This window comes from Phyllostomus hastatus, unplaced genomic scaffold (genome assembly GCF_019186645.2).
Source record: "Phyllostomus hastatus isolate PE091 unplaced genomic scaffold, TTU_PhHast_1.1 phas_contig_16, whole genome shotgun sequence".
Lineage (NCBI taxonomy): Eukaryota > Metazoa > Chordata > Mammalia > Chiroptera > Phyllostomidae > Phyllostomus > Phyllostomus hastatus.
In genome coordinates, this window is record NW_025333643.1 from 27,433,163 (window position 1) to 27,447,431 (window position 14,269).

Sequence of the window (14,269 nt, forward strand, 5' to 3'; positions counted from 1 at the left end):
TTTTGTACACATTCACAATTCATTTCTCTGAATTTAAAAGCCTAATGATCCTACAAAGTAGTATGTCAAGAAGTGGTGTGAAAGTATACAGACCAATAAAAATGGGATGTAAATTCATCTATATTTGTGTGTGCATACACAGACTATGAGAATACACTTCTGGATTTAAATGCTTTCATCTTTTCTTCTGTGCTCAGTTAATGCCCTAGATCAAAACTGGAAGTTGGCCTTATTTGCTACTGGGGACAGAATGCTGAAGCCCTTAGTTTGATTTCTAACCCTGGGAAGTCTTTTAACTTAGTTTTCAAAGTTTCTGCTTCTCTATATTTAAAATGGGTTCTTTCATGGTTTCTTGTCTGATTTACATGTATTTGGAAAAACACCTATACAAAATTATATAGATATATACTATTTCTTTCTAGAAAAATTGTCCTATTCTCTTCTTCAAATCTTGCCAGAACTTCTGTGTAATAGGGAAGCTGAATTCTAGTTAAACTTTCTGTCAGAGCCAGGGTTTGTACTTTCTGTAAAAACCTTGATAGTAGATATGTTGTGTTTAGGGACCATGGGGGATCTGTAAGAAGGACTCACCTCTGCCTGTGTAGTGTGAAAGCAGCTGGAACAGCATGTAAATGAGTGGTCATGGCTGTATGCCAAGAACACTGTATTTATCGACACTGATGGGATTTCATATAATTTTCATGTATCATGAAGTATTATTCTTCTTTTGATTTTTTCTAAACATTTAAAATGTAAAATCTATTCTTACTTTATAGGCCTTAAAAAATCAGGAGGGCGTCTGGACTGATATGCAGATTCCCTGTGATAGGGAAAAGAACTTGGGCTCATCAACCTGTCACTTCTAACTTTTCTTGATTTAAGTAGTCTTTATTTTAGCTTTTCTTTGTATATGATTTGGTTCTTCTTTCTTAGGTAAGGATTCATTTCCTGTTGTCCTTATTGTTTGTTAAGAATAGCTTTGTATATTACTGAGTGCCTGAGGGCATGTCTTCTGGGCTTGAGTTTTTTTCTGGGGTAACATTGTAATTGTGGGACTGAAAAGAACTTTGACACCTACCAGATGTGACACTGGACAAGTCTTTGCCAAGGTCGTTTAGCATTTTGCCCAGGAAGCCAACATTTTCAGTTTTACCATTTTTTTCTAGGAATTGATCTCTATAAGCTGTCATTTAGAAAACAGTATGAAAAGAATGCTGGTGTGGGGGTGGCGGTGGGTAGCAATTTGTTGAATTACAATTCCTTTAATTTTTCTTAAATTCACTGAGCAATAGAACACATTCTCTGTTTAAAAAATAAAAAGAGAAATCTGAACATTGTGTCAACTTGTTAAAAAATAAAATCAATTATAAAAGGACTATGGGAATTTTCACTCAATTTTATTTATATTCTAGTTTATAAGTAGTGCAGGGAGTAGAAGAACAGTGGACATCAGATAGGGATTTTTTTTTTCCTCCAGTGAATAATTTTGTCAGCTAAGATGCTAGTATCTGCTGGCACCATCTCACATAGTTATGCTCTTGAATGTCTTTAGAATGAAACTGATGGGAAAATAATCTGTATTTGCCACTTGGGAAGTGGCAAACTAAAGTTTGACAGTTAGAAGATGATCCATTCCAATTCTCTTGCTATCAATTCAATATCTGAATGAACAAAGGGAAACAGGGCAAAAAGATAGTATCCTGAAACGCTGGAGCCAAAAAAGACAAAGCTGAAGCTGTCCAACTTCAGGCACACTGTGAGAAGGCAAGGTCCTTTGGAAAAGAGAATAATGAATGCTGGGAAATATAGAAGGCAGTGGGGAAAGAGGAAGACTCATTGACTCCATGAAAGAAGCCATAGACATGAGTCTGCAGGAGCTGAGCAGTACTGTTGAGGACAGGACATTGTGGATGCCACTCATTCACAGAGTTGCCAGGGGTCTTTGCCAAATCAAGAACATGCAACACAACGCATTAACAAGGAAGAAAAGTTTCAAATATGTTGTTTTCTTTTGCACTTTACCTAGATAGCTATCATTCTTCATGTGAAATAAAAATTTTATCAATAAAATATGATACAGTGTGAAAACTTTGCTAGCTTTATTTTGTGGTCTGTGCCTTAAAGTGCTGACCAGTACCTAACTTTTGTTATCCTAATTCCTCAACTTGGGTGGTTGGTTTGAAGGTCAAATATACAAACATTATGAAGAAATCATGTAGATATTTAATGTCACATATGGTCTCATTTGCATGCTTGTTTGCTGGCTGTTTAAAAATTAATGAAGGGGAAGTCACTAACTAAAAAGCTGTGGTTTAGGATTGTTGAAGACAGAAAAGTATATTTATATGGATTTTAAATAGTCAGAGGACTACAGAACCTCATAGTAATGCTATGAAGTTAGTGCAGGGTTAGTGTCTTCTTCCAGCATCTTCTGTAACAATTGACATCCTTTGTGTGTCCTGCTTCCCTCATTCAAGTAGTGAATGGCATGACTCAGATGGCATGGTGAGAATGCTAGAGTGGTAATTGTTCTAGATCAGCAGTTTTCAAAGTGTATCTGAGAGTCCTGGGAGTCTCCGAGACCCTTGCAGTGGTCCTGCTAGGTCAAAACTATTTTCATAATAATATCAAGAGGTATTTGAAGAGTTAAAAAAGTGTGCTAAGATAAAAGAAATTTGACAACACCTGTTTTAGATACATTGCTATATCTCTGGAAACACCTCTATGCAGTAAGTTCCACTATCACCCCCACTCAGCACCTAGGAAAGGAAGGCCTGGAAAAGTTGATTTGTGGTTCACATAAATAGTAACTTGCAAAGTCAGAATTTGAGCCCAGTTTTCGAATCCTTAACTGTTCTGCCGACTATGCTGTCAGACACTGCCTCTCAGAGAAGCCCCAGGAAATCCCTGAATTTTGACATGAACTTCTCAGAACCTGGGCCACCCTCAGGGAAGGTAGATGTGAAGACCATCCTTACGAACAGTGGAAAGCAGAGACTACATTCTAGTGGCCTCTGGGCTGAGTCCAGCCACAGATATATTTGATTTGTTTTGTACAGTGTGAAAAATCAATTAGGTGTCATTTTTTTTAACCTGGGAAATTTTACTGAAGTTCAGATTGCCAGCTAAATAGCTATATTGGTCTGATTTTCCCGTATTACCACAGTGGCTGAAGCTTATCTCAGCTGTTCTTTTTAAGTGAAATGTATGTCCTCTAGTTTGCCACAGACCTCACTGCTCCCTATTACTGTCTGGATGGCATAAATCTCATTTATGTTTCCTATTTTAGGTGTTTGTATTGGAAACAGCTGTAGACGGTCTATCAACTGCATAGTGTTTAAAGTCAATCTGTTCTCAACTTAATTGAAACCTAAAAATACACTGACATCCCACTCTGATTACTCCAACCTGGATGTAATGAAGACCTCACTAACAAAGCTAAATAAAGAAGAAGTGGCTTCTTTCCTTACAAAGGCATAAAATTCTGATTCATTAAGAAATAAGAATCCATCAGTGAATTAACATTTATTTTTAAATGTGCAGCCTTTTCTTTTTTAAGTGTAATCGTGAAATATGCACTTTACACTCATTGACCTCATTTAATGTTTATTTTGGTAATGTCTGTTATCCTCATTATTGTGTCTGGATCCTTTATGAAACTTAGAATGTCTCTCTGAACCTCTGTGTTCATGTTAGTGCAGTCATTTGAAAACTTGAGACTGTCAGCCTAAAGAACTTCATTATCCTGGGCATGTGGACAGAATTATTATTATTAATTTATTTTTAATTGTTTTTTCCACTACCATTTATTCCCCCTTATATATCCTCTTCCACTTCCACCCATTCCCATCTCCCCTGCAGTCACCACACTGTTGTTCATGTGTCCTTTTTCTTTTTTGCTCGATCTTTCCACCCTCTTACACCTCACACCCTAAACTGTCAGCGTGTTCTCTAATCTATGCATCTGTCTTTATTTGGCTTGTTAGTTCAGTTTTTTTTCCTTAGGTTCCACATATGAGTCAAATCATATGGTATTTTTCTTTCTCTAACTAGCTTATTTATCTCACTTAGCATAATGTTCTCCAGGTCCATCCATCCTGTTCCAAAGGATAAAATTTTCTTTTTTATGGCTGAATAGTATTCCCATAATTGTTTTATCTACTCATCTACTGATGGACACTTGGGCTGCTTCTAAATGTAAGTGATTGTAAATAATGCTGCAATAACATAGGGCTGCTTATATTCTTTCGAATAGTGTTTTGGGTTTCTTCAGATACATTCCCAGAAATGGAATTGTTGGGTCATAAGGCAGTTCTACTTTTAATTTTTGGAGGAAACTCTGTACTGATTTCCACAGTGGCTGCACCAATCTGCATTCCCACCAACAGTGCAAAAGGGTTCCGCTTTCTCCACATCCTCCAGCCAACACTTTTTGTTTGTTGATTTATTGATGATAGCCATTCTGACAGGTATGACGTTATACCTCATTGTGGTTTTAATTTGCATTTCTTTGATGATTAGTAACATTGAGCATGTTTTCATATGTCTATTTGCCATTTGTATATCCTTTTTGGAGATGTGTCTATTTAGGTCTGTTGCTCAGTTTTTAATCTAATTGTTTGATTTTGGTGTTGAGTTTTATAAGTTCTTTATAAATTTTGGATATTAACACTTTATCAGATGTAACAGCCAATATATTCTCCCATTCAATGGGTTGTCTTTTTATTTTTCAATGGTTTCCTTTTCATGCAAAAACTTTTTAGTTTGACGTAGTCCCATTTGTTTATTTTTTTCTTTTGTTTCCCTTGCCTAAGGAGATATATCAGAAAAAAATATTGGTACAAACAATGTCTGAGATTTTAATGCCATTTTGAATTTATTCTTGTGTGGTATAAGAAGGTGGTCTAGTTTCATTCTTCTGCACATATCTTGGATAGCATTATTGAATTGGGAATGTTTATGCTTAAAATAGCTCCCAATTCACTGGTGAATATTAACTACTGTCATAATTTTAGATGTATATTTCATAGCCTTTTTCTTCCATTGCCTCCTTAAAAGCTGGCAGTCATATCTGTTTGTTCACAATGTATATTATATTGTACAGTGTTTAGAACATAGTAACAGTAAATAGTGGAATAGATAAATGAGTTAAATATATAGATGCATCAGTTTTGTATATGATTACTCTTATTCTTCTAGGTCCAAGAATTATATTAAGAGATTTTTATAAAAGTTTTCATGCCTTCTAATTTGAGGCTTAAATTGGGAGAATTTATTCCACTTAAATATATATCCACATAAATATACATTCAGTTGTGTGCATGTGCATGCACATGTTTCAGTTTTATTTAGGAGAGCTCCCTCTCTTCTTGATGTGAAGTTAATAGGAAGGTTACTTATCTGTCCAGCTAAGGGTAAAATGCACGTTGGGAACAGGATGTAAGATGAGACTGAGGGACCTACAGGTTCAGTACAGACTCCACACTAAAAACACCATCTTCCTGCAGTCTTATTTGGCCAAGTGGCAGAGTTATTTGGCCATTAGAAAAATCTCATGTGTAACAGCAGCTTTTAGGCAGTGTGTTCTCCAAAGGAGGCATCTAGCTCTTAACCTATTGCTGAAAGAGAAATACCATTGTCTATTAATACTACTGGAACTAAAGATGAATAGTGAATTGGCCTTGATCTGACAGTGAGTTTGACTTTGATAGCTCATCACTTTAAAAGGTTCTTTTATACTTATGAAAAAAAGCATGATGTCAAGCCAGGGGGGAAATTGATACCAATATTTAAGACCAAACTCATAGGGCTTCCAAAAAAAAAAAAGAAAAAGCCCTTGTGTGAATGAGTTTTTTACATGCATAACTAATTGGCTTAGGTTATTATAAGCAGGGCTGCTGTGACAAAGTTTCCGGTGGTGTCTCAGGATACCTTGTTTATAGTGCCTTCTCTATGCCAGTCAGTCTCCAAATCGGAATTACAGAAATAGAGAGAGTGAATAGTCTACCATTTCTCGTTGGATTGGGGCCACCTAAAACGTTGTTATGCTGGAAATGCTAGAATATAATCACTATCAGGTGAGCTTTATTTTTATTCCTTTTAGTCTCTGAAATACAATGCAGTAAATTGAATGATTTACCTTTTATTGTAATAAACACTATTTTCAATAATTGTTGAAATAAGTATAGTTTGTTGCTGCTTATTGTGTGATGCCATAAGAAGTAATCCAATTTTAGTTTTAAACAAAGTAAATATTAGTAGGATTTCTCCCTAGTGCATGGTTGTGCCCTCACCATGAGCCCCGTGCTTGGCTCATAAGACTGAGTTGTGTTTATCAAGAAAAAGTGACTTTAAGTTCAGTAAAAATATTTCTAATTCTGTATTAATGTTTATAAGAACTAAGAAAGGAGGAAAAATATTGTGATAGCTTAATATTTATGCATTTAAAAACACATATGTACAAATGTTAATACTTTGAAAGAAGCTGCTTAATATGCAATACTTTTTAGATTGAGTTCACAATCTTTATTAAAATGTTGAATAATCATGTTCAAATGAAAGTGGGAGGAATTAATCCACAACTAATTGATTTATTCATCAGAATGTTTCTGTTTATTTTAGATAACCATTTGACAGTTGTTTCTTAAGGAGTTTTTTTTTTTTAAACAAACCTGTTATGTTTGACAAGGAAAATGAAATCAATTGAGATGTGCTCCTTCTAGATTATTGTTTTGATAAACCCTTTCAGGTGTGTGTTGGGGAAATTTTTGCCCTACACATAATTGCACATTTTTTGTTATTAGACATGAAAAGGGGGTCTTAAAGGGATTTCAAAGAGATATGCCAGTCATTAGCAGGGAAATAAAACAGGGCAAAGTATGAGCCCAAATCCTAAGAGTTAGACTTTGAACTTCAATCATATCAAAAATCCATGAACCTAGTGCTTAGTACACAACAGGGACTACTTTTTTATTCTGTCAATGAACTGGCACGTCATTTTTATGCCTGAAACAAGAGCTGTCTGAACTCACAAATAACAGCGCTGTCTTCTCTTCCCTCCATGGCTATGTTCAGGTGCAGACCCACCTTGAAAACCCCACCAAGTACCACATACAGCAAGCCCAAAGGCAGCAGGTAAAGCAGTACCTTTCTACCACTTTAGCAAATAAACATGCCAACCAAGTCCTGAGCTTGCCATGTCCAAACCAGCCTGGCGATCATGTCATGCCACCGGTGCCGGGGAGCAGCGCACCCAACAGCCCCATGGCTATGCTTACACTTAACTCCAACTGTGAAAAAGAGGTAATTCATGTCTCCTCCCCTCTCCTGTTTTCTTACACTAAATGACTGTCTGTTGGATATTACTCCTGCACTTGACTGTGGACTCTGTCTGCATGGCCACATTCACTGGTCTTTGTCCCAGATTATCCAGCATGGCTGTCGCCCCCTAGCCTCTTGTCAGCATCACTAGGTTTTTGGGTTATGGTGCAGGATGGAGACCTGGCCACTTTGAGTGCAACGTGGAGGTGAGGACACTCTCTCCCTTCTGTTTTCACTACATTAGCAGAGTGTTCTCTTCTCTTCAATGCCTTTCTATTTACAAAGCAGTGAAAATGCAGAGAGAGGAGAGGGAAGGTGGAAAAGGAAGAGCAAAAATAGAAAAGGTGTGGGGCAGGCGGTTAGAAGTTCCCCTTATTGTGAATTTTTATTTCTAAGTGGAAAAAAAGTACAGAATATATATGGATGAATTTGAATAATAAAGTGCATGAGAATCTTAACAAAAAAGCAAATGTTTAACTGCTAGATAAATTCAGTTTTATGATAAAACTGCTTCCCATGAAATCTGCTTTTGTAAAGGCTGGATTGGAGACAAGACTCAAACACACCTCACACTAATTGCATCAAAATTGGATGCATAAAAATACCTGAGAGCAGAGTTGTGATTTAATACCTGTTATTTCCAAATTATGAGATGATGAGACTCATTAATAGAGTTTTACTGTACTCTGAAATGTTTATGTGATATCAGAGGTGACTTTTCTGAAGTTTGATTGATTTTAATTTGTGAAGAGACCAAGTCTTTTTCCCCTGTTCCTAAACCAACTGTCTTATTTTTTTATGTCTATATTTGTCATCTATCAGGCTAATTTTATGGAAGTTCTTTTTCATTATTTCATTTCTTAGTCAGATTCTACACTGTTTGAAAGCTTAGTTCATCTTGTTGCTACAAAATGAGCTTCTTGTAAACATGTCATTAAAGAGTCATTTGCAAATCCAAGTCATGGGCTGATTTTTCTTGTGTTTTCACAGGGATTTTATAAGTTTGAAGAACAAAACAGGGCGGAGAGTGAATGCCCAACAATGAACACACACTCCCGAGCATCTTGCATGCAGGTACTGAATGACTCGGAACCCAAGATGAAACACCTTGGAATGAGAATCTGTGTTTGTGGCTAATTGCACCATGCTAGTGACTTAAGGGTCCCTCTAATTGATTTATTTTTTAATATAGAAAGCTATAAACAGAGTCATTTTATTTATAATATTTCATGATTAAATATTACTAAGGGAATTAAAAGGCATTTTCTCTATGTTGCTTTAAGTCATTAAGTAGTGCTTAAAATACATAAATTTTAATAAACAAAATTAAAATGCTATAATTCATTTAGATACCATGATTAGTGTATATTACGTAAACATGTAGGGTAGCAATTTTTGATAGGCTATTATTAGTAATACCAAGGTACATGCGTAATCTGTATATTGTCTTATAAAATGGAATCTCATGGAACAGCATCTCTTGGGTATTCTGAAACTATTAATTTAACAATATTTCATGGATATATTCCCAAGTAATTGAAGGTTCTGTGAATTCTACCTAATGGAAATATTTAATTATGCTAAATTCATTTACTAATACATATTTAAAATGTGTGTATAGATGTATAAGAGAAACATAAAAATTCTTTTTTTTTGCTTTTCCGTATTTTCTGTTATGAACTTGCATTGCTTTTTTATAAGAAAAATTTATTTTAAAAATTCTATCATATCAGGCCCTCTAATTTTCATTTCACTAAAAATAAAATTTAAAATTCACAAGGACAGATTGTTCATAAGTTCTTTGGCCCATTTGCCTATTCACTAGCATAATTAGAAAATTATCTCTTCAAAACAAACAAATATAACAAATAAAACTGGTGTGTCTAAAAATGGAACTTAATAAATAGTATGCTAGCAATTATTCAAAACTGACCTCCAATTATTGAAAACTCACCTTCAATTATTCTTCTCAGGGACCACCTAAAATGCTCATTTTTTTCATGTTTACTATATTCCTGGCACTCTGAGTACATTATATGGTTTATCCTGAATTTTCACAGGAATCCAAGAAGGCAATGAATGTTATTAACCCCATTTTATAGATTGACCCACTGAAGTTCTTACAGATTGGAGATTTTGCCTCTAGTACAGAAAGTGGCAGAGTGAAAGTTCCAACAAGTCCGATGACATTGGAACCTGTACTCTTTAACTGGAAGTGACAAAAAAAAGACTCAAAGGAGCATGCCTCTGAGTTCTGAGGTTTCATTGTGTGCTCAGGAAGCACTCTTAAGATCCAAGCATGTGTTGTGCACATACACACTCACACAGAGACACACCAAACTAGCTCAAATACATAAAGTGTTTACTAAGAAATGTTTTCATAGACTTGTCTGCAACTGCTGCAATATAACTGTAATCCCTGCTGTTTATTATCATAACTGATGTTTGGGTACTATAGGAATAAGATTGATCTAGTGCGAATGTCAGCTCCATGACTGTAATGATAACCTTGTCCTGGTATCATCCTCAGGGAGTACCAAACACCCTGGCAGTTGTACAGGGAGAAATTTATTTCACAAGTCACTGCAAGGTCAGTACAGGGCTAGCTGGTGGCCTGAGAGCCACAGTGCCCAAAACAGCCCTATGGGTAGCCAAAGGCTGAATCACCATCTGTGCCTGCCTACTCCAGGAAAGGTCTAGGAAGGGTATGGGGTGTAGTCTTTAGAGGAAAAAAGGAAATGGCAGCTATCATTCAAGGTGAGGTTTCCTGGTTCATCTTTTCTGTTGAGGACAGGCCCGTTTACCATAGTAGTTGAGAGCATTAGTTTAACTTGTGGCTCTCGGCCTTCTTTGATATGTGACTTTGGGGTAGTTGCTTTTCATGTATCTCATACGGAAAAAAGATAAATTAATACTACCTACCCTGTTTGGGTTATTGTTGGGGTAAATAATAGCTGAGAAAAAGTCCTGAGTACAGTGCCTGGCTCCTACTAATCGCTCACAAAGTGCCAGTTGTAGATGTCATCTTTGTCACCTAGGTGTTTTAATGACTTTCAGTAATGTTCACATTTGAGAAGAAGAGGACACTTCTTAGACTTAGAATCTAATTAAAGAGCATATTGCTTTGGGTTAAGAAAAGACCTTGGATCGGTTTTTGGGTTGCTTTGCACAGTTTTTGCTTATCTGTCTCTCTTCCATTGACTTCTTTCTTGCAGATGGATGATGTTATTGATGATATCATTAGCCTTGAATCGAGTTATAATGAAGAAATCCTGAGCTTGATGGATCCTGCCCTGCAAATGGCAAATACGGTATTGATGACATTTTTTAAAGAAATTCTTGAACTATTTTCATTGTTCTCTCCCTTATCCTGAACTTTTAGTTTATCTTTGCAAGTGATTCATTGAGAAATATATTAATAATAAAACAATTTCCTCAGGATCACAAATAAATGATTTGGACATCAGAAATTAAGAATTTTTCATGAGTTTACAGAGCTCCACATTACCTGACATCCAAGTCCACTTTCAGTAGGGCATTAGGCCTTCCAATCTCTCTGATGTTCATCACTAGCTTAGTTCACTGCTGCCAAGGGCAGCCCTATGGGTTATACTGTGTACAACACTAATCTAGTTCACCTGGAAAAATAATTCAGCCTTTAAGGCAGTATCTTACTATTCACAAGTGATAGAGGAATGGTTGAATTATCCATCAACAGCAAAATTTATCCCAATTTTAGTTAATAAAACAGTGAAACTATTTGCTCTCTTATATTACTTCTCTCTATAATTTGGAGCCTTGCCTGTGTAGTTTATTATATTTGATTCCTTAAATTTGTGTCTTATGTTACTGTTTTGTCAGGCTTATTGCAGATTTGCAGATTGTATTTAGTCCCAGCAGTAATTCTGTGAGTTTTATGAGTCAAGTTGGGATGCTATCATTTGCTGCTATTTTAGTATTAGGAAAGTTTAGCTAGTCTTGCACAGGATTTCATGGCATAGATGTGTCAGAGTCAGGCTCCTCAGCAGGTCTTTGTATGCCTAGCCAATCCTTGTCTGTTTCCTATGAGAGCAATATTCCTTAATAACTTGTATATAAAAGACTAAATTCTGTAGGGGTGAAAGGAAGTAAGTCATTATTTAATGGGTATAGAGCAGGGGTGTCAAACTCATTTTCACTGGGGGCCACATCAGCCTCACGGTTGCCTTCAAAGGGCTGAAATAATTTTAGGACTGTATAAATGTAACTACTCCTAAACTGTTAAGGAGTTAAAATTACTTCTGGCCCTTTGAAGACAACCACAAGGCTGATGTGGCCCCTAGTGAAAATGAGTTTGACACCCCTGGTATAGAGTTTCAAATTTGCAAGATGAAAAAGTTTTGGAGATCTGTTTCACAACAATGTGAATATACTTTATACTACTGAACTTTATACTTAAAATGGTTAAGATGGTGTATGTCATGTTGTTTTTTTACTACAATAAAAATATTTTAAAGACTAAATTCTGATAATTCTCTTGGCCGGGGAACATGATAACTCAATAATTTACATCCAAATTGTTAGTAAGCTAAATTTTTATGGTCAGTGTTTTCATTTCCATCGAGTTCAATTACTTGAACTCTGGAGGGATGAGGACACCCCTTGAAACCTCAAGCCTCTTCTAGGATCTTCAGTCTTTGTCAACTTCCTACCCATTTAAATTTACCCCTTGATTTTGAAAGAACTAAATGTTCTGCCATTCTGACAAATATTTTCGTGCCAGACTCTCCCCATCCTCTTTGAGCCCTTGGTTGGCTTCTGTGAAACCCTTCCATTTCCAACTTTGTGCTTCCTGTGAGGCAGATGACACTTCTTGGCGGTCAAGATACAAAACACCTGGGGGAGCTTGCCCTAGGGAATTTATAAACATACCCAAAGATGTGGGCATATTTACAAGGGTTTCAATGCCCAGCAGCATTAATTAGCCACGGCCCAATCATCCCAAAAGAACTTTGCTGGAAAGGGTGTTCGCTCTGCCAGTGGTGCCTGGTGGATACCTGAGCACATTCAAGAGGACTGTAGAATTGATATAATTTTTTTTTAGATTTCATTTCTTTATTTTTAGAGAGGGAAGGGAGGGAGATAGAGAGAGAGAGAGAAACATCAATGTGCAGTTGCTGGGGGCTGTGGCCTGCAACCCAGGCATGTGCCCTGACTGGGAATCGAACCTGCGACACTTTGGTTCACAGCCCACACTCAATCCATTGAGCTACACCAGCCAGGAATTGATATAATTGTTTTTAAAAATCATTGCTTTGGTTTTTCTCCAAGGGTGAGGACTTGGAAGTCATATGAGCTAACCTAGAACTCTGCATTAAATTCCTTTTGCATATCCTCTCTTTCCCCCACAAGAAAATCAGACATCCAGCTTCTTAAAAGCCTCCAATGAAGGATATGCATTAACTCACAAGAAGAGCAGTAAAGCACAATGGTTAAGAGTTAGAGATCTGTGATCAGACATGAGTTCAAATTCTAAGTCTGCCATTTATGGTGTGACTTTCATGTTACTTAGCTTCTTGAAGTCCCGCATTTCCCCATCTGTAAAATGGGACTGACCTCACCTGATCATTCCATAAAGCATGTATAGCAATTAGCATTGGTAAATATAAGTTGTGCTCAACAATATCCAATTATTTGTGTACTTTATTATAATATCAAGCAATTGTAATAGTATTTTATTCAGGTGGTATTCATTCAGCCCTTGTAATGTGTCCAGCTGTATGTTAGAATAACAGCATACTTAATAATCCAGATATTCCTTGCAGTAAGTCTCTCTGGAAATTCTAGACATGTGCCCCATTTTGCCTCCTGGAGAACTTGTCCCTATGACAACTGCTCTGAAGACAGTTGTCATGATCTCCTTTGCTTCTCTCCTTTAGACTAAATACATGTGTCTCCTCAGTCCGTCTACATTGTCTGATTGCTGCTGGAGTAAAGTTGAGATTGATTTAGCACTTAACACCTTACACCTGACCAGCATTGACTGAATACAGATGAGTCAGGCATGCTGGCTGTGAGAATGGGGCTCACCTGCTGCAGGGGGCAAGCACTTCAGGTCTTGAGTGGAAAAGGATCAGTTAGGAGCAGGAGGACCATCTCAGTGGAGTTCTCAGATAGGAAAGATCCCCTGGGCAGAGGTAAATTAATTCTCAGCTTCAGAAGTCACTGACTTTGTCCCGTTGTTCATTTCTCTTCTTTATTCCCACCATGGAAAAGGCTAAATAAATATGGTCTTCTCACACAAAGCTATTGCAGCATTTTGCTATTAGGTGTATGACAATATATCATAGAGACGAGGAATAGAAACTCTGAGCCACAGATCTAAATTCAGCACATACTCTTGTGCAAGTTATTTGACCGCTCTGCCTCACTTTCCTAGTCTGGAAAATGGTGATTATAACAGCATCTAAATAGTAGAATCGATGTGAGAATCATGAGTTAATCTACAAAAAAGCATTTAAAACAGTCCTGGCCCTGATAGGCTCTCACTAAATGTTAGTTAAGTTCTTATTCTTGATAACTTCGGGTTTTCTCATCAAAATGAAATAACAAAGCTACTACAACTTACTAACATTTTAATTTTTTCCATAGTAAAGTTTAAACAATGTTCTTTGTGTTAGGCATTTCCCCCTTTTCTCTGATTCTTTGAAATCTTTGTTTCAAATTAGCTTTAAAAAAAGTGGAAGGAATACTTAAAAGAGGAAACTATCCTAAGGGAAGTGGAATCTAGAAATAACTGTTCTGAGAGCACAAGAGCCCTCTTGTAGCATCAAAAACAAAGAATAAAGTCCCAGTTTTCTTGTGCTAACAGTGCCCAATTGATAGTGAGAGAAGGGGACCATCCAGAAGGAAAAAATATTTTACAATGATCATTTACTTGGAAAAATAATCACTTGTGGTGGATTAGAAT

General features: G+C 36.6%; 1 protein-coding gene across 12 annotated transcripts in view; it reads left to right on the plus strand.

Moving 5' to 3' along the window:
* The window catches only part of MITF (melanocyte inducing transcription factor), a 245,906-nt gene that overhangs the window by 205,121 nt on the left and 26,516 nt on the right, over positions 1-14,269 (plus strand). For 9 of the 12 annotated variants that reach the window (XM_045832173.1, XM_045832162.1, XM_045832163.1 and 6 more), the window contains 3 exons: positions 7,075-7,302; positions 8,311-8,394; positions 10,536-10,631. In XM_045832173.1, the coding sequence (XP_045688129.1) occupies positions 7,075-7,302; positions 8,311-8,394; positions 10,536-10,631 (408 nt within the window). The remainder of the gene's footprint in view (positions 1-7,074; positions 7,303-8,310; positions 8,395-10,535; positions 10,632-14,269) is intronic. The other 3 variants (XM_045832170.1, XM_045832171.1, XM_045832172.1) reach the window with 1 other exon arrangement.